The sequence below is a fragment of the Phalacrocorax carbo genome, chromosome 9 (genome assembly GCF_963921805.1).
Source record: "Phalacrocorax carbo chromosome 9, bPhaCar2.1, whole genome shotgun sequence".
NCBI classification, from domain to species: domain Eukaryota; kingdom Metazoa; phylum Chordata; class Aves; order Suliformes; family Phalacrocoracidae; genus Phalacrocorax; species Phalacrocorax carbo.
Genome location: NC_087521.1, coordinates 7678158 through 7699338, shown reverse-complemented (window position 1 = coordinate 7699338; position 21181 = coordinate 7678158). Strand labels below are relative to the sequence as shown.

At 37.9% G+C, this 21181-nt stretch overlaps 1 protein-coding gene across 6 annotated transcripts in view; it reads left to right on the top strand.

Moving 5' to 3' along the window:
* Nucleotides 1–20818, top strand: part of PRKD1 (protein kinase D1) — a 141887-nt gene extending 121069 nt beyond the window's left edge. For 5 of the 6 annotated variants that reach the window (XM_064460183.1, XM_064460185.1, XM_064460184.1 and 2 more), the window contains 9 exons: nucleotides 765–1044; nucleotides 3384–3436; nucleotides 4825–4897; nucleotides 5855–5961; nucleotides 6392–6553; nucleotides 7913–8011; nucleotides 9143–9410; nucleotides 18025–18110; nucleotides 20321–20818. In XM_064460183.1, the coding sequence (XP_064316253.1) occupies nucleotides 765–1044; nucleotides 3384–3436; nucleotides 4825–4897; nucleotides 5855–5961; nucleotides 6392–6553; nucleotides 7913–8011; nucleotides 9143–9410; nucleotides 18025–18110; nucleotides 20321–20539 (1347 nt within the window). In that variant the 3' untranslated portion in view covers nucleotides 20540–20818. The remainder of the gene's footprint in view (nucleotides 1–764; nucleotides 1045–3383; nucleotides 3437–4824; nucleotides 4898–5854; nucleotides 5962–6391; nucleotides 6554–7912; nucleotides 8012–9142; nucleotides 9411–18024; nucleotides 18111–20320) is intronic. The other variant, XM_064460188.1, reaches the window with a different exon arrangement.
* The last annotated feature ends 363 nt before the right edge of the window (nucleotides 20819–21181 follow it).

The window sequence follows — 21181 nt, the reverse complement described above, 5'->3', positions numbered from 1 at the left end:
GCTAACAAGGAACTGTAAAATACGTGTGGAAATAGAAGGTTTTTATACAGGGGCAATTCAATTCCAGCAACAAATTCTGCCAAGAAACTCATCTGACATTCTGTCATTCATAATACAAATTCTTTCCAAACAATTAGGTATAGTATGTATTATTATAATTCTGTCCTTTGGACATTATGTTGTGATTTTGATTGTAAAAGATTGTTTTAATGCTCATATCCTTTTACCTGAGGCAGTTAAACTCCTCAGGCATTACTGCAATAAGTTTTAATAATGGAAAGTATTTTTTTCATATGGCTTCCTCTCAGGGAAATACGTCAGTGAAACATGCCCTAAGTGTTATTCAAAATGAAACAATCAAGTTTATGCCTATGTGAAAGGTGGATTTGGAATCTTAATGTTGAACAGATTTATTCTGCAAATAATTTATTGCAAATAAATTTTATGAGATAAGGAGTTAACAGGGTTTAGTGTTGATATATGGATGGTCCTGCTGTTTTCTGATGGCACCTCACTGCTCTCTTTGATAAGTTTAATTAAATAATTAAAGTTCTACTTGGTCTTGTAAAGAAACATTTAGTATTTTATCATCAACAGTCCTCTGTGTCAGGGAGTCTCAGGTTACAAGAGCCTTTGTGTTTGTACAAGAAACATACCGTTAAAAGCAACAGCTAATATAATAAATTAGTTAAATAAAGTTCATGCTTTAGTTTTTACATGTTGATAATATTTACACAGAAAGTAAAGCATTTTTTTCATTTTAGGAAATCCCATTGTCTGAAATTTTGTGTCTGGAACCTGCAAAAACTTTCACTTTGCTGCCTCAAGGAGCCAATCCTCATTGTTTTGAAATAAGCACAGCAAATATAGTCTATTATGTTGGAGAAAACATAGAAAACCTCTCAAGTGTTCCACTGAATAACAGTGTTATCAGCAGCGGTATTGGCATTGATGTGGCACGAATGTGGGAGATGGCAATACAGCACGCCCTGATGCCCGTCATCCCTAAAGGGGCATCAACTGGGTCAGGACCCAGCCTGCACAGTAAGTTTATTCATTTCCTCCATTTCAGATAAGTAGAGTCATATCACAAATGACAGTGCTCAATGTTCCGCACGTGTTAAAAGGAAGTATTGCACAGCTAGTAAAAGCTATTCTGTCATGGCTTATCACCTGTCTGCATATTATTTTAAACACCACAGTTTCTCATCCATGTGTTTCCAGTTTCTACTAGCACATCTGTATTAATACACAAGATGCAGATTTGTTAGTGAACAAATAGTTGTTACGTTAGTAAGGCATCTCATCCACATTTGTGTTGGTGACATGAATAGCCTCTTTGTGCAGAGGCATGAAGTTTTCTGACCTCCAGTTGGGAATAGATAGATTTTTCCCATCACGACTGTAATTTATGTTTCTAGCTACCTGCAGAAGCAGCTCTTCACTCTGTAGGTCAGTGCAGCGTAGATGATCTGCTCCTTTTCATCACGTTTGGCTGTGCAGCTGCCACAAACATTGTCCCATGCTGAGATGGAATGAACTCAAGTGTGAAGAACAGCTGTTCTAAGCACAACAAGGCAAGGATATTACCCAGGACCAAAAGGACTGAATAGATCTTTGCCTCCAATTTACATACCTTTGGGTAATCCTCTAGCAAAGATGACAGCTTGTGTAAACCAAACATGAAACTCTAAATCCAGCTTGGGTACTGATAACAGAGTAGCAGAGAGCAAACAATTCCCCACCACTAGGGAGGTGCTGCTGTGGTTGCTCTGCTACTTGTATTTAGCCTAGTTGTCAGTGTAAGGCAAATTGGGATATGTCTACACAATTTGGATTAGACCTTTTGTTGCAATATACACCTGCTTTAGCACTTGACATCTGGATGCTATTAATGCAGCACAAAATGCTAATGAGACCGCAAGCCCTTCAGAAACCAAGTAATAGAACAGGCTGTGGCATTACATCTCGAGGCACAACAGCTCACGTATCAGGTTAGATCAGCTCTGTCCTTTGCTTTCTTGACTGGGTTTCTGCATAAAATAGTGTCAAGTTCTGGATGTCATTTCAATCATGCTAGTTGCCTAGTGCCCCTGGTTTGAGCATGGCATAGCTGAATAAATCGTCTAAAATGCTGGACTGGGAATGACAAGCTGTCCCCTCTCTCTGTCTTGGGAAGCTTGAAAATTTTCTGTACAAGTTAGCAGTTATCTTTGGGGGTTTTGTGCAAAAATTAAGGTCATCTGAGACCTTTAGAACAAATTCTTGTGGGGAGTGAGAATGACAGCAACCTTCTGTCTCCTGCTCTAAGTGTAAGATGCATGTCTTTGTCCATGGTTTGTGTTTTTTTTTCAGGCAAACACAAAGCAGCATGATTTGTTTTGAAAACAAATTGGCAATGATAAAGAAGTCTTCATGTAACTGAAACATTCAATTCCAAAAATAGTCTATTCCTAAAGAAAGGGCAAGGCATTAAGTCACATGGGGCAGAAGTTACTCGTGCTACTTAGGGCAACTACGAGAAGTGCTGATGGGTAGTAGCGTCTTTAGTGTGTAATACTGGCTTTATAGTAGAGGGCACTGGTTTCCATGGGGCTGAAATCTGTACTAAGGAAATGAAAAGTCAGCATGAACAGGATCCTAGGCAGAGGTAGAAGACAGAGGCGGCAGTGCTCCCAAGAACCATTCTTTCCTGCCCAAAATTACATCTTTGTGTCATACAGTTAGCAACAGGCATTTTCTCAATCTTTACTAAAGCCCTCAGCAGGTTTGCATTCAGAATGCTTATGGCAACATCCTAAACTCTGAACTTGCAGAGGTTGGATCTGATATTTGTTGTATTAAAGTACAGGTGCAAGTTCTTGTTTCCACTATGTGTTTTAATAATGTCTCTTAAGCCAGTTGAAATGTGTATTGCTTTTAACAGTATGCAGACCGATTTGAATACATATTTGCCTTCATCTGAATGGCATCAAATACATTGTAGGTGACACAATAAACAAAAATTATTACTAAATCCACTAAATAAAAACAGTTTACCCTAGCTGCAGTTACATTACTTGCATGAGGTATAAAACCCCAAAATAAAATGCAAAAAAGCAATAATAACCTTATAAACGGGAATTATGAGATTCCACTATTAAAAAATTAATAATGAAATGTATAATTCTGTACTTTTTCATACACTGCAAAGCTGTTGTTCAAGTCACATATTTGTGGGCTGGTGTAATTTTTTGTTGGCTGGTAGGTGAGCAAGCTGACCTAATTGGTCCAACTTCTAGAGCTGTCAGTAGATATTGATGTAATGTAATTGTCATTTCCTATTACTACATGTTTGAACTGAAAGCACGGCAATCTAAAGTATATTTTACTTTCTTCCCCAGGGGATATCTCCATCAGTATTTCTGTGTCAAACTGCCAAGTTCAAGAAAATGTGGTGAGTGTTGTCTAGATGCTGGTGCTAGACATGCTATGATAAAGCTTGCAAAGCCATTGATCCGTTTTGCTAAGAGGAATGTTAAGAAGAGTTCCCATCAGCCGTATTTCACTTGCTTTGTAGGAATTAATGAACAATTAGCTTTGCTAACTTCTGAGAAAAATCATCTTCATGGTACCTTTTCTTGAGACGCAAGAATTACGTGTGGGTAATTTCACTTCACACAGAATTTAACTAAGGATACGTGCAGGGTGTTAATTACCAAAAGGAAAAGTGAGCTGTAGAAGTTGTTAGTTCATGGAATTTGTCAGCTGAAGTTTGTAAAGCTGTTCACAAGCCTTGATAAATATGCCATCTCCTGTTATCACTGAGATCGGATATTCTCTATTGTACAAAGATGAAGGTCTCTCCGAAGGCAGAGTTACATATGTTGTTACACACATGTAAAGAATTCTGGGTTTCTTTCACGCTAGGACTCTTAGACACAGGACATGCGGTCAAGGTAAACAGTCATGCTGCTGGTTTTCTGTTTCATGGGCAGAGGAAATAGACAGGACTACCTGCAGCCAAGTACAGCTCTGGGGCAGCTCTGGTATTTGCCAGAAAAAAATTGCCTGCTAGGGAAGAATGTGTCCATTCGTTTCCTAAGAAAAGGCAAGACAACCTTTATTAGCAACTCCTTGGTGTTCTTTTCTTCCTGCGTGCTGCTGGATAAATATCAGGAAAATGAAACTGACCTCTAAGATTTGAGGTTTGTTTGAGACTCCCAAATGAATCTGCTAACAGCGTGTCCTTTAGCCTGTGTTTAGGCCCTAAGAAATAGTGAGACATGAGACTCCCTCTTTGGCACGGATGGAATATTTTACCCATCTCAAAGGACACACACAAACAGCCAAAGCCCAGAACTGCTGATACTCACAAAGCTTTCTATAAACTAAGAAACCTCTTGCATTTCCCTGGCTGACATGAGCTGACATAGGAACTTTTTCAAGAAAATTTTAAATTCATAATTTCTCCCTTTCCATAAAAGGAGCAGTAATTGCTAGACGTGGGATCCTGGGACTTTGGGGTAGAACATTGCTAACAAGACCCTCTTTATTTCCATATGTATGCTTGTCTTCAGATTTCACAAGAATAAAGTGTAATGTTGTGCACTGGGGGCTACTTGCCTGGAAGATGGCAGTGGCTGAAACATATTGAAGATGTGGCAGCTTTTACAGCAATTGCATTTAAGGTGGCTCTTAAGAAAATCCGTTCTAATGTCTCTGGCAGATAATATATTTTGAAATGTACTATAGCAAATGTATGCTACTTTCTATTAAAAAAAGCAAATGAAATACAAATTTTTTTTCCATATCTCAGGGCTTAACATATGTTTATGTACACAGGATATTAGCACTGTGTACCAAATCTTCCCAGACGAGGTGTTGGGATCAGGACAATTTGGAATTGTTTATGGAGGTAAGGCTTTGGTGCACTGGACAGTTATGCGTAAGAGAGAAAATCTATTGAATGGTGAAAGTGTTTGGACTCTGAAACGTTTTGTTACAGAAATTAGCTGCCCCTTGTTTTATATAAGCAGTATTCATTAAACAATGAAACTGGTTTTTATTGACAAAGTCTCTTTATACTTTGAAGTTTTCTAGCCAGTAATGAGTCACTGTGTATTAATACCTTTATGTTCTCTATCAGCTCTAGTAAAGAAAACCCTGAAGTGCAGGAAAGTGTTCTTTTTGAGGACTATAAAGGAAGAAGAAAAAAATATTTCTTCTTCCTACTGTTTTTCTTGGCATGCTTTTGTGAGTTTTTTTCCTTATGTTTTTCAGTAGTTTGTTTGAATTGCTTCTTTTTCATTTTCTTATCCATTTTCCTCTCTTTTTCCTCCTTTTTTTTCAGCAGTTTTTGGGGGTGTGTTTAGGTACAGCTCTTGCTTGAGACAGTGTGAAGTGAGAACTAACAACAAATTTCTTGCTGAAGAATCTCTGTTGGGCCTCTGATAGAGCTGGGACATGGACTCACATGCCTAAAGGCGATCACCGTTTTCATTATTTGCTAGTCTGGAACTACTATTGAAGGACTAAACCTACAACCTGCCAGTTGCAGAGAAAGCAGCTTAAGTATATGAACGATATATAGATATATCAGAAAGTTAACTTTCCATCTGTATTCTTGAAGAGCTGACGTTCACATATGTGTATGTTTCTTACCTGTTTAAACAGCTTTGTCAGATGATAATGAGAAAAGTTCTCTCCTTAGAGGGCAGAAAGAAGGGAATTGACAGAAAACTTCTAATGACTTACGTGACTTAATTTGCTGCAAACCCGCTCTGTGTGGAAATTTGTACAATCCAGTGAAAGCGGAACATTTTTCAGAATTAATTGTGTTAATTGATAGGGGCCTTTTGTTTTATTAATGCAGGAAAACATCGCAAAACAGGAAGAGATGTTGCCATTAAAATAATTGACAAACTAAGGTTTCCAACTAAACAGGAAAGCCAACTTCGTAATGAAGTTGCAATTTTACAGGTATTTTTGTATTCTTTTTTACCATATTAAGTCCATTTATAAATTTCTATAAATATCAGAGGAGATTATAATTATTTTAATTGATAATCACTAGTATTTTTGCAAAAATACTAGGAATCTTGCTGCTTAATCTGCATGAACAGCCAAGACCAAATGTATTGGCAATGTCACGTTAGGAATTACAATTTCTGCAGTGTTAGGCACCAGGCACAATGAGGAAAATGTGTTTGTTTAAAGTAATTTGAAGTTAATCCATTCTCCTGTACTGTTCCTAGAAATTTCATGCCTGTTGCCTATGGGTTAGGCACAGTTTAAATTATGAAATACTGAAACATTGTCTGGTTTATGGGGGGGGTCTTAAGACTGGCTATGTCATGATAAAACCTACTGATCATGTTGGGAAATCTAGTGCTGTGTTTATCTATTATAGAATCTTCATCATCCTGGGGTTGTAAATCTGGAGTGTATGTTTGAGACACCGGAAAGAGTGTTTGTTGTTATGGAAAAACTCCATGGAGACATGCTGGAGATGATCTTATCAAGTGAAAAGGGCAGATTGCCAGAGAGAATAACAAAGTTTTTAATTACTCAGGTAAGAAATTAATTATAGACCTAGAGAGAGATTTTATGTCAATTATTATCACTGTTTCTTATGTTTTGCTTTTGGCATAATTTACTGCTTTGATTTATGAAAGCCTGAATTGTAATATCAGGGATGGTAAGACAGCTTTGTGTACATTATCTGATAGGTAGTAAACCATTAAGAGGACCTAGAACTAGATGCATGTGCAACTCCGGCTGCTGGATGGAAGGGCCATCAAGCTACAGTTTCTCATATGCTTGGAGAATTAAGCATAAGAAGGGGATGCAAAGCACTAACAGGAAACCATTGAAGACATACATAAAGAAATTGGAGCCTCTTGAACTTCCTCACGCCTAACCATTGCCGTTCATGCTGTGCACTTCTGTGCATCTTTTCTGTGCAGAGATTGGATCTCAGCACTACCTCTGATTGAATGAATCTGGTTTCCTGTAGGCCTTCTTTTAACAACGTGATCTGAGTTTGCTGTTTTTGTTTGATTTTTTGCTTGTTCTTCCTGTTGTCATATTATCATATTGCTTCTTTAGCTGCCCCTAATACTGGTTTAAATTTAGACACAAAATGGAGTAGTGAGCCACCTCAGAGTCAGAGCACCTGTGTTTCAGCAGTCAGGAAAAAGAAAGGAGCAGGAACAACAGTGGTATGGTGGAATTTTATTATTTAGGGTAGAACATAGCAGCTTCCCTAGTTTTCTGGTTTTCATGAGCAAAACTGCCAACAGCTTCAGAATTTGGGTTCTTGCCTTCCCAGGTTTGTTCAGCCTCCTCACTGCTGCTTGTTCTAATATAGTGGGAGATTCTACCAGCCCTGACCAGACACAAGGAGTGGAGTTAAAGCCACAGGAATAGGATGGATATTTGTTACTCTCTGTTGCCATGTCCTTACGTGTGTAACAGAATAAAAATACATGCAAGGCTCCTGTGCTTTCTCTCCTCAAGAAAACACTTAAATTGGATCACAATATTTCTGTGAAAATATTTGAGGGAATTTAGATCTGGAAGGTCATCTTGCAAATGTTTCTGTATCCAAAGACTTCACACACAAAGAAGTAAAGAAGTACTTAGAACCCATTTTTTAAAAAATGTTTAGAATATAAAGTCTTTGGAGAGGGAAAAATCATATTCCATACAATGAAACATCAAGAAAACTTGGGGCACAGCAAATAAAAGCTGACATTTTCTCTCTTTCTTTTTTTTCCGTTGTAGACATTCTTGTAAAAGGTACGCTTTTGTTGGATTGTTTCTCTCTAAACCAGTCCTTGCTTCTCTGATCACTGATATTGTCTGACCAATATAAAAAAAAAAAAAGGTATGACATTTAAAACTGGATCTCTGATTTGTTTCTTCACAGATCCTTGTTGCTTTAAGACATCTTCATTTCAAAAACATTGTTCACTGTGACCTCAAACCAGAAAATGTGTTATTGGCATCAGCTGATCCTTTCCCACAGGCAAGTAGAAAATGCCCTTTCATAAGATAAATTGTTCACATTAAGAAGTGTTAGCAATGATAATTTTATGAGCAGACAAAAAAGTGATTAGTGACTTGTCTGTATCTCTTCCAGGAACTACACAGAATTTTTAGATATGAAAAAACTGATCACTTATTAAAAAAACTTTCCAAAGAAGACATGTTTGAAAATCCTTGCCTTTTGTCATTTGCCTAAAATATTAATCTAGATCAAGTGTGACATAACTATTTGTGCGATTGTTTTAATTCGCTCACCTTTACAGCGCTTACCTGGTTGATTTGGTCCAGATGAGTGACAATATGCAAGCAGTGACAGGAGAGAGAGTTATTTTTCTGAAAGTTAGGGTAGAGCTCATGAAGAGCTAGAGCATCTGCTTTAATTTTATGAATTTAAATGCCAGGTAGATTGCAGAATATTTAAATATGCTTTCTGTCTTATTGTTGTATTTCTCATTAAAAGGTATTTGTGTCCGCTGCGGTTACCTTTGATCTGCAGAGTTCATCTATAATCTCCTCCAACTGCCCATATGCAAAAGAAGCGCTATTGATAATTTGTAAATAATAGCAATATCAATAGTTGGAAGGGAAGGATCTATGCTGAGGCATTAAGTGAGCTCTGAATAAATCAGACAAGGGAGCTTGCAGAGAGGCAGGGTTTAACTAGGTCCACAATAAAATGAAAGTGGAAGTTCAAGAGCTACATTTTGTCAACTTGCTTGATTTAAGGTAAAAGCCATAGGTAAAACAATTTTTCTTTTTGCCATGTTTTTATGTTATGAATGACTAATATTACTTTGTATTACTACTTTCACTGAGAGCCTGAGCTGTTAGGCCCATCCAAAATTGTATTTCTTTCATCCTAAGCTGTCCTGTGTTACTGCTTTTGCCGTGGTTTATTCACGGAATGAAGGAATACAGGAGAGGCAATGGACTGGTAATGTGGCCTAATGTCTTGGTGGAATAAGGGTATTCCTCTCAAAGAGGAATTTAAAAAAAGTATCCTGAAGGAACAGTAGAGATGTATCCTGCTACTAAAGCATGATAAAAGTTCCTCAACTGTGTATTTGATAATAAAAATGTCTGTCTTACTCTTATACTCTCCTTCAAACAGGTAAAACTTTGTGATTTTGGCTTTGCCCGAATCATTGGAGAGAAATCATTTAGGCGTTCGGTTGTAGGAACGCCAGCCTACCTTGCTCCAGAAGTGCTGAGAAACAAAGGCTATAACAGATCTCTGGATATGTGGTCTGTGGGTGTCATCATTTATGTCAGTCTCAGTGGTACCTTTCCATTCAATGAAGATGAAGACATACATGACCAAATCCAGAATGCTGCTTTCATGTATCCGCCTAATCCATGGAAAGAAATTTCTCACGAAGGTAATATCTGCTTGTGGCTCTTTTTATATAAATGCTAAAAAAGAATAGTTGTGTTTTGCTTTTATAATTTTTTCCCTGTACGTACTGGTGAAGAAAAAAGATTTGAAATTTCAAGGTATCATAATCTACCATAACGTGAAGTCTCGGTTTTGTGCTATCAGCTGCTTTTTTAGATGTTTTCTGCAGAGTATGTAAAGACTGCGTATGGCATAATCCTCCAGCGTGGGATCTGCAGGAGGTGTTGAAGGAGGCACGCAGCCACCTGCAGATTGGGTTGCTATAGAGTCTTGTGGGGAACCTCAGCTGCTGGAACTAGTGTTGCTTATATTTATTTCTATACCTCTTCTTTCAGCTCGAGTGCCTCTGCAGCCTTTTTCTTATTCTACTTGTGCCAGTAATTTAGGTTCCATTCAGTAGGATGCTGAACCCTGATAGTCCTTCTGTGGAGAAGATAAAAAAGATACTGAACAATTCCTAGCAGATGAGGTTTCAAGAACAATGTGAGAAAGTATCATAGAAGAGACTTTCTGCAGTGGGGGGAGGGCTTGGAGGTAGCCAGTGAGAATTTCTGATACTAGAGTTCTGGTCAATGTCATTACAAGCTTTTGATAGTAAAAGAACAGTGTGTATAATTCACTATGAACATCTTTAAGGAAGGTAAATTAATTCTATTAAAGACCTGTCTGCGCACAACGAAGTAGGGCATTTAACAAAAATACCAGTTCTAGCTTCACCAACATTTCTCATACATAACAAACATTTCCAGGCAACTTGATTTGCTCTGGGTTTTATCTTTTTTTTAATTATTTTTATTTTATCATTTTCTTTATGTCCTTAACTTTTGCAAGGTTGCTTCGTAAGCCTTAAAGTAAAGGAAATATTATAAACCTCAGAGTCCTACCTTTTTTCTGAATTGTAATATGTACCAAATTGAATTAAAACATTAGAATTTATGGTTTCCATTATTTACAGTACAGTTTTTCTGAGTTTCAGATGACATGTTTAACTTACACATTAATGGTAGCTTAGAGAAGCATGCCTGCTGCTTACTATAATATGTACTATAGCCATGTGAGATTCTCCGCTGAAAAATGCTTTGAGAGCATTGTTTGTTGTTTTATCTCAATGGCAGATGAAGTTTGATGAGATCTGTTGGGGGGGAGGGAAAAGAAGCTATAAATCTGCACAATTACACACCAAAGTCCTCCTGAACCTCCACACACTTCTGATATGTAAGCTGACAGAATCTGTTGGCAGCAATGCTTTTTCTGGCGCTAGAGATAAGCAAACAGCAATCAACACAGAAGGGACTGCAAGAAATTGTCTCCCACAGGTTTCTACTGTGGTAGACAGAAGATCAATTTCTACATTCAGGGGTGAAGTTTCAGTAGAGCACCTACAGAAAACTCACCTTACTGGGGTGTTATCTCTCCTTTCATAGATTCACAGCCTTCATTAAGAGTTAATGGATATCAGGCTGCAAGTATGCAGAAGGGTGGGAAAGAACACCCTTTAACAAATTACTAAGTTAAAATCTGCTTGTACATTGTGATTTTATTATATATTTTTAATTCCCAACTGATGAGCCACTCTATTGTGCTAAACGAAAACCTGATAAAAGTCTGAACAGATCCATTATGTTTGACACAGGGAGTGGGAGCCTAGATCTCTGTCCAGTTATTGCTTGATAATGCTGACTTTTAGAGCTCAAAATGGAACTGAAACTCCCGATTTGCTAGGGGAAATAAAGGAGCGTTTTTCTCACGTCAGCTACTCTGGTCCACACTCCTGCTCAGGTCACAAGAAGGCAGGTGCCTGGGCCCCTCCAGTTTCTGTTATCTGTGACCACATATCACGGTTAACATGTAAATCTGTACCCAGTGTCCTAATACATCTCATCTGGATTACAGTTCTGAACAGTACCATCATAATTGATGCTATAAATCATAGAAGCATTTGGGGGGAAAACACAGATGATTTTAAAGATTTTATGAAGTTGCTTACTCAACACTGCAAATCAAAATGATTTGAAAGGGTATGTGTATTTAAATGTGAACTATGATAGCATGAAGCTCATTTCTAGCTAAAATATGCTGGGGCTCATTAATTTCTCTGCACTAAGTGCTGTAAATCTACAAAACTCAGAGAGAGAGTTAGTTTCGATCCCAACAGGTTACAGCGGTGCACTCAAAAATCTTCCTTTAGCTTGCCATGGGCTCTTCGAGCTTCCCAAACAGATTAAGCCTGCCATATCTTTTACATTATTCTTTTTGCCAGTTATTCTTAATCATTGAACATTTTTCAACCTCAGTTTTAACATACATGACTCTGATTACTTTTTAATTTTTTTAATTTTTTTTAGTTTTCACATAAAAAGATCCATAATAGATTTAATGTAAAGGCACAGTCAGTTTCTTGTTTAACTATTTCCTGGAATGTGTATCATAGCAACAGTTCTCCCACGAGGACATTAATCATCATCAACTAGTTCTTCCACTCAAGCTTGCAAGGGAGTTATATCGCAGTGTGAAATGGGATGCTGCTGCAGAATCCAGCAAAGTCTTTGTAAATAAACATTGATCAACCTATCTCTCTCAAGCTGGTATGATTGAAATCACTGTCTTAAAGGATCTACACAGATACTTTCTTGCAAGAAGCATTATTCTTTGCTTTGAAATTAAAACAAAATTATTTAAGTTACATTTTTACTTGTAAGAAAGAAAAAATGTTGAAGATCCAACAGTTAGTCCAATATATTTATTGACATTTAAAGACTTGTGCAAATATTTAAGAGAAGTTTAACACATAATAAACAACCAGTCTTCACAGAAGCCTTCAACCAAAATTTTGCTGCAATGCTATAGCATTAAAAAATTGAAACCAATATTGATGAGACAAGTATTGTAGCAGATAAAAGAAATGCAAAATAAATATTATCTTTAATGCAGATAAGAAAGACCTTTTTGAAGTGTTATGCTGTGTGAATTTGAAAAATAGGAGCCATTTGTCCAAAGGTTACCATAAGTAAAACTAACGTAAATATTCTTCTTTTTCTCCATTACTTCCTGCATTCTTCTCATATGTCCAAAAGACTCTATGAATTGTACATTATAACTAGATTTTAAAAGTGATAACTTCATCCAGAGACTATATTCCATGCCTCAGTAACAGCAGGCAGAAACTGAGAATTCAGTGAACTTGAAGCTGAAGAGCTTGGCTACCATCTAAAAGAATTAATATTAACTCTGATTTATGCATGCCAATAAAAATGCTCAGGCTGTCCTACCATATCAAATGCAATATGTATGACTGTTCTGTTCTTACTGCTGAAGTATGTCAGTACTGGTTGCTATGAATGTTCATAATACGATAATCCTAGAAACACTGCTGTAGAAGAGTGAGAAGTAGTAGAAGAAATTACATGTCTATTTAAGCTTAAAAAAAAAAAAAAGAAAGGCAAAAGAAATAAATGTTTGTTCAACAATCCTGCTTGATGCCCAAAGCAAATGATGGCAGATAAGACAGGCATCCTAAAACAATAGATGGAGGCAGGAGGGTAACTTCACAACTGTGCCAGGTGAGGACCACAAACATAAACGCAGCTGACACACCTGAGCTAGCTGCTTCGTAAACTGCAGTAACTCATTTGCTTGAAACTCTGCATTTGTACTTTTAGTGGAACCATAACTGTTTCAAAAGTTGTGGGTTTTTTACCTTGTTATGCAATTTTCAGTTTAGATTAAGGGAAGTGATCATCAACCAATTGTATTGCCAGTGTCCATGAAACGATTTTATTAAAGGGCATATAGTTTGTCACAGAGTGGCTAATGAAAGCAGTGTTAGGAATTTTTGCATTCCTATTGCAAAAATCGACACCGAGGGAAGCAGAAGAGCACTCAAGCCTTTTGTTCGTTGGTTATGATTACTACTCTGGCTCAGAGCACCAAATCGGGTGTAAAACTTCTTGCAACTGTAGTTATTTCAGCACTCTTCAGACCATTACTCATGTAAAAAGTTTAATAGCTAAATTTAGTTATCACCATGTTTACTTCTATTTTTATTACAATCAGAGAGGAATTAAAAGCTCAGATATTTTACTTTTTAGGAAAATCACATATTTCTTTACATTTAATGGGTAGTGCACCAATTAGAGTGAATGATGCTGTGTTTATCACCGCTTTGGTTTTAGTGCTCAGTAGATGATTTTTCTGATATTGCCAAGCAACAGTGTTAATTTGGGAGCTGGAATGCAGAGGGTAGCAAAAGGTCATACCTAAAAATTGTGCCTGGAAAAGTGACAACAGTGGTAAAGTAGCCTCAGTGTTCCCATTCTGTGTGCCTTACTCAGTTATTGGTCTTACACATGACCCATAATAGCTTAAACTGCATGATTATATAAAAAATACAATTAAAATAAAGTCTGGCACGTTCAGAGCAAAAACATGGGAATAAGTTGTATTTTGGAGGAAAAGTATACCATGAATATAATAGCGTAGTCTGTGTTAGTTTATTTTCTTGAGTTACTTTTTCTGTAGCATTTTCTAGCAATTTAAAAATAAAAATTTACAGTTACAAGCCAAGAAAGAAGGCAGAATCCATTTGAGGATAATATTTTTGAGTATCTAATGTCTTTCAGTCACTATCAACACTTCTGTTCTTCTCTGCCGCTCAGGAATGTGGTCTAGTCATTGACTAGGACTCTTTTCTCTCCATAGCATGTCAGTCTGATGTCCTAACATCTGGATTATCTCATCAACTCTTTCTGCTGAGAAATTCTAGCACTTTTTTTTGTGTAATGCTTTGTCTGTCCTCTTCCCCCATTAAAACTTAACCTATAAAAACTAAGGCCTTTCAATTTTTGTAGCTCTCAGAAGTGTACTTTTTTCCCAGCTGATGATCCATTCAGAACATTTCTGTGAGCATCTTTTCCCAAGTCTTAGCCCTCATGCACAAAATCCCTTCTCTAACTTCAGCAAACCCAATTACTTTACATTTTAAGGTTTTTCAGAGATTGTCTGGATGTGTGTGTTTACACACACACAATCTCACAGATTCCACCATAAGGAGTTCTGGTTTCCACCCCCACTAAGCAGCTGCATTTCCCCACCTTTTTCCAATAGCTTCTGTCTTTTGAAAGAATACTCTCCAAAAACTGAGTTTGTGTTTCTATGTCTAAATTGAATTCTAAAGCATTGCTGTAGAGGGTGGCTTCTGAGGTAAACTTTGGGTATCTTGTATAAAACCAGGTTTTGTCACACCCATTCAACATTTTATTGCCCAATCTGGTATTTCTGTTCTGTCAGCCCAGCTTACATTTCCAATTTCACTGAATTGCTGTATGGCAAATTGAGCTTAATTCAGACTTCATTGTGGAATTTTGCTAGATATTAATACAGAGGAATCTGCTCACAGAATTCGCTCCTGTTTTATAGCTTTAAATTTCACATCTGTCAAATATAGAGCTATTTACAACACCATTACTGTTTGTTTCCAACTTTGACCATCAAGTCCACCAAATTTGCATCATCTCAGAAGATTACTAGCAATAGGGTGAGAGGAAATGGCCTCAAGCTGCATCAGGGGAGGTTTAGATTAGATATTAGGAAAAATTTCTTCACTGCAAGAGTGGTCAGGCATTGGAACAGGCTGCCCAGAGAGGTGGTGGAGTCACCATCCTTGGAGGTGTTCAAAAAATGTACAGACGTGGCACTTCAGGGCATGGGTTAGGGGACATAGTGGTGTTGGGTCGATGGTTGGACTTTATGATCCTAGAGGTCTTTTCCAACCTTAATGATTCTATGATTCTGTGATTTATTTTGACTTAGCTACAGGTTACTCCCTGAGGGATTTTGTCCCTCTGCCTGTTAGTGTATTTTACCTAGTATGTCTTCAGCCTGGTGGCTGTTCTTTTGAACTGCATGGTCCTAAAATATGCTGTGTCAAGCTTTGGATTATTCATGGTGTGTTTTGGTCCATTGTGGAGTTTTCATAATTCATTGTATTTATAATTTTTTTTTCATAAGCTACGAACACAGCTATTACTACTAGCCTGATGAGCTATCTGAGGTGTGCACTGACTATTAAGTGCCTCACATTAGTTCATGCTACTAAATAATCTGGGAATAAACACTGCGATTTCTGCCATGCATTAGGTTTTATCGCAGTGTGCCTGTTACACTGCTTTTGAGTAAGAAATAAATACCACAGATGCCTTCAAGCCAGTATTTATCTAGACTTGTTTCAGCATAATGTGGGTAGAAACTCTGTTTCACACATTAATGAGAAAGTCACATGAGTAAGCATTAAGTATGAGGAGGTCAAATGCATGTTATAGCTCAAAGATGTTCTCTACCTCAGTAAATTTTTAACTACCTGTTTAAACTAAGGTCTTGGCTCTACTTACAAGTTTGCTAGGGTAGATAGTATTAGAAAACCTCTCTTGTAAAGGTGCAGCTTATAATTGCCAAAGATTTCTTGAATCCATGTCCCTGAAAATAATAAGCTCTGCCAGCTGAAAATTTATTTTTTTTTTTGCCAAAATAACTGCATGTATACTACGGTATTTGTCAACCAAGCTGTATTGACAGCAATAGGAAAGGAGTTTATGTATATGAAGAATTTATACCACTAATTAATAGAGCTATACTTGGAAGAATACAGGGCTTAGGAAGTGATGGCTGTAAAAGCAGCTGATATTATGGGTATACTTTAAAAATTCTGGACCAAGTATAAATTTATTGTTAATTTGTCACTGGTTTTCTTGATATTCGTAAGGTGATTTCTTTTTTATAACTTATGTGGAAAGCTAAAGTCTGTATGGTAGGACTAAATGAATGGTAGGTTCATAATAGGGTTTTCAGATATTTCGTAAACCTCTGTGTTAATGCGTGGGTTGTATTCTAATTGAGTTAAAGCAGTCATTCCTATGAAAACTGTCATTAGCATGGGTTAATTTGGTACTTAGGATGAAAACTGTTACTGTGTCTTTGCTACAGTTAATTATTTGCCACACTAATAAACTGCCATAAGCACTCTGGAGGGTCTTTCCAGTAAAACACAACTAAAGAACAAGCTTTCTTAAAATCAAGGGGGCATACAGCTTTTTAAAGCTGCATTTGAATCTTCCTATTGGGGATTCCGCTGAATGATTACCTATCTGAATGACCAGTAGTCATGCTACTGGAGCAGTTGGCTAGTTTATCTCCTTTAGCAAAGTCTCCAGCTCCTGGAACTTGATAAGCCATCAGCTGGCTACTTATGCAAACCTTAAGTCATGGGAAGTAAACAGGAGCCCAAAAAAGTGTTAGGAAAAGCAGTACCATCGTCCCAGAGTTTGCATACAGGTTGCTTCCTTGTTGGATTTCTGTAGATGATGTGTAGACCGTAGGTGGTCTTTCTTAACTCTCTGCATTTATTGAAGTATTGATTTTACAGAGGAATATTGTCAAATTTTATCAAGCTCCTATAACATCTCATAAGGATTACTTAAAACCTGATTTTTAAAAAAAATCAGTCTCTAGTGAAAATTCATAAAATTTAATCTAAAATACAGCTTAGTTGCTCCCCTTCCCTCAAAACTGCTTTATCTTCCTAGACAGAAAATTCAATTTCCTAGCATTTGGTGCCCCAGTTTGGTCCCATGAATCACACTTGAGTTGTATGTCTAAACTAAATACCTTCCAAATTTTTTTATCTCCAGTGTTTTTAAACAGTACAACTCAAAAAGTAATCATCAAACTATTAATTACCATAATTTTATTTTAAATTCTGAAATTGAGTCAACATTAATCTTACTGTTAATACATCTTGTATGAACTGTACCCAGACCAAATTACGTTAGATAGCGGCTGTCAGGACACTGCAGGGCAGGATCGCTTTTCTGTAAGCTGGGAGAGAGAGAATAACCAGGATCTTTCCTTATTTCCTTTGAATAGTCCCACAGAACCGTATCAGTGTCTGAACCTCTAAAATTTATTTAATACCAGTTAAATTCAGAGTTTTCGCATTAACAGACTATTCCAGATTCCTAAGGAGATCCTTTGTTCCTTCAGTTCCAGCACTCAGCCCATCTGTACTGAACTCCCTAGCTTCTGCTTTAACCTACACAGCACTGTCCGTCTCTTGCCAGTACGGATCGCCTGCATCTTGACTTCTGATACTCAGAACTCTTACGCTTGCAAAGCAGCTTTTCTTGGATTGCATGATTTCCTGGTAAAAAATAGCAAAGATGTACCACTTTAAAGAATTCTGTCCCATTTCCTGCTCTTAAAACAGGCAAGGTGATTATTCAGCTCCTTCAATATCTAGCTGGCAACGACATCCGTCTGACATGAGTGAGAATTATCTTCAGACTTTGCTGCATGCCTGCAAACGAACACACAGAGGTGGACAATATACTAGGCGGCAGGCAACTGTCCAGTAAAGCAGTTGTAATCCCAGTAGGGAGGGTTGCATGGGTACCTCCAGAGGCGTCACCATTGACTGTGGTTTGTAAAAAGCTGGAGTAAGGAGGGATAACTGTCCTCTTTTTACAACTGTCATGTCTATCTCTCTGTATGCCCCAGTTGAAACAAATATATTTAAACTGCTGTTTTTTAATATTATTTCTTTCCAGCTATTGATCTCATAAATAATTTGTTGCAAGTGAAAATGAGAAAGCGCTACAGTGTGGACAAGACGTTAAGCCACCCGTGGTTACAGGTATTGCTACAAATTCCATGGTTTTTCCTATGTATTTAGGCTCTAAGTATATAAAAAGATTTCATCCTTAAGCACAACAGAACCTAAGCAAATCTACAAACCTGAAGATATTTTCAGATCCTGGGAACCTCATAATCTTTCACCATATATATTCTAATTAATTTTTTAAGTATTAGATTCTAATACTGAACTCTCTCATGTTTTCAAAATACGCTACAAAAATATTTTATCTTGTTTGTCCACTGAGAACATAATATATATAAAAAGAACTCTTTATAGTCATTTGACTTACATTTTTTTTCATTGCTTGGAGTCTACCCTTATTCACTTCTTATCAAAACTAATCAATGGGCTGCCACTTCACGGTCATCAGAAGAACTAGCAAAGCTGTGTGCTTTCCGGAAAAATTCATTCACCACCTTCAATTGAAATCTTCAGCTGAAAACTGAAATGTTATGAATTTCTGAGATGCTAGCAGCCACTGTCTTCTGCTCCTCATATGTTAATTTTCTTATCCTGGCAGCAGCCAAATCACCGTACATTGAAAGAGCTAAAACAGCATCAGTACAATGAGCAGCCGTGGCCCGTCCCACCACCCCCAGCCAGGGAGCAGGGCAGGCTGGGGAGGACCCCCGGCCAGGGCATTGAGCACCTCCATGGGGACAGGAAGGGGCTGAAGCCAGGCTTGGGCATCAGCTCATGGGATCTCCAAGGGCTCCACATTTGCATGTAGGGAATTAATCATGGCACAGGTCAGATGCATAGTTCACAATCCCAAAAGAATCTTTATCCAAACCGAGAACTGGCTCCTACTCCAGTACCTTACATTTGCAACTGTTTCTCAAAGTAGAAGGTGACCTGCTGGTGTAGGAGGAAAACGGCTGCAACCTCCCACCTTGCACCCTGCCTTCCCCAGGGACAATTCCCCTGGGCTTGCTTTCTTCCTTCGACACATCCTGTCACTCTCTAGTCTTTCCCTCCAAGACTGCTCCTCTCCCTGGCAACCATTGCAGGATGCGTTTGTCTGAGCCTCTGGGGACCACAGAGGTGATCTGGGCTAAGGGCTCCAGCAAAGATGCTGGCTGTCTCACATGATGGGTTACAGTCCTTCGCCTCTCAACATCCACTTTTATTACTTGTGCAATAGTGAGTGGAGGTGAACAAAGGTGAGGCAGTACAGCAGCAGCTCTAGCACCAAGGATGAGAGGAGTCCTCTTTCCAGAAGAGCCCAACCTCGTGGGCTAAGGAAAGATCACAGTGGTGCGGGGCAGTGAGACTTAGACGTGATTTCTGAGAGGTTGTGTGTAAGAAGTGGGCCAAAGGATGTGAGATACTAAGGATGAAGGCTTTCATGCATTTACAGTGTGGGGGCTTTCTGGTGCGTTGGTGAGGTGACCAGGGTTGTGTCTTAGGTTGAAACAAGGTGAAGGAGAAAAAAAGAAAACTGGATACAGAATCATGAGCAGAGGTTAGATTGCATGGGGCTAGGATTGGCTTTATTACTGCAGCTTCATAGATGCTTTGGGTGGGAATAAAAAAAAGAAATTATTAAACCTGAGATATGCTTTAGGCAGACCAGAGGCTGCAGAACATGGTGGTCTAAACAGCGTGAGACCCAAACCAGTTTCAGCCGCCTTAGTGTTGACTGTCAACATGGAGTTCCAAAGTACCTTGATATTTAGACGTATACATCTCTTTGAGCACACCAGTAATAGCCCAAGTTTGAAAAAGCAGATTTTTTCTAGCCCAAGCTGAATTTGTATTCTGCACCATTATGCTGAGATGGAACAACTGTCTTGACTAGCTGGTATGGATCACTAGGAGATATATATGCATGATTTAAAGATGTTTCTTCTTCCTTTTTTATCTTGTGACTAGTGCAAGGAATTGTTTTACCACCCATGCCTCATTTAGATGTTATGGAAATCTGCAGACTATTGATACGTTCTGCAAAACAACCTGTAACATGTCCATACTATACTGACTGCAAAGTTTAACTAAATTAATTTATCAGATAATTCTCTAGAAATGAAACCTGTCTCTGTAGGCAGGTTTCATATTTATTAATTACAAGATTTTTCCATTCTGGAGCAGTAGGGACGCGTGACCTTTAGATTGCTGAGTTAACAGCGCTTCACGTATTGTTGGTAGTAGAAGGGAACATAATTTATTTTAGGAGTGTTAAAACTAATACTATTATTTTGTTTCAGGACTATCAAACCTGGTTAGATTTAAGGGAACTTGAATGTAAAATGGGGGAACGTTACATCACCCATGAAAGTGATGACTCCCGATGGGAACAGTATTCCGGAGAACATGGATTGCAGTATCCAGCACACCTGATCAGTCCAAGTGCTAACCATAATGAAAACACCAAGCTAGAAGAAACAGAAATGAAAGCCCTCAGTGAGCGTGTCAGCATCCTTTAAGTTGCATCCCCTATAATCTGTCAAAACACTGTGGAATTAATAAATACATACGGTCAGGTTTAACATTTGCCTTGCAGAACTGCCATTATTTTCTGTCAGATGGGAACAAAGCTGTTATGCTGTTACACTGTTGATGTATCTGAGTTGCCAAGACAAATCAACAGAAACATTTTTGTGTGACCAACTGTGTTGTATTTACAAAAGTTCCCAGAAACACTAAACTTGTTATTGTGAATGATTCATGTTGTATTTAATGTATTAAAACCTGTCTCCACGGTGCCTTTGCAAACTAGTGTTTTTCTTACTTGAGCCTCATTTTGGTAAGAGAGAACTTTCCCATGAAGATCGGGGGTGGGGTGGGGTGGGGTTTGTGCATCGTTAGTATTGTAATTGTAAGCAAACTCTTGAAGAGTAGATTATAACTGCTGTTCTGTGAACAACTCTACCTTTTGCATAAAAGCTTAATTTAGCATCAAAAAAATAGAAAAAGCAAAAAATAATGACTTGCATAGCACTGTACAGTTTCAAATCAGATAACCTGTGCGTATGTGTTTGTGCGTTTGTGTATATAGATACACACACAGACACACACTGTAACCTGCTCTTAAGCCTAAATGCCTTAGTAATGTAAACTACAGCATA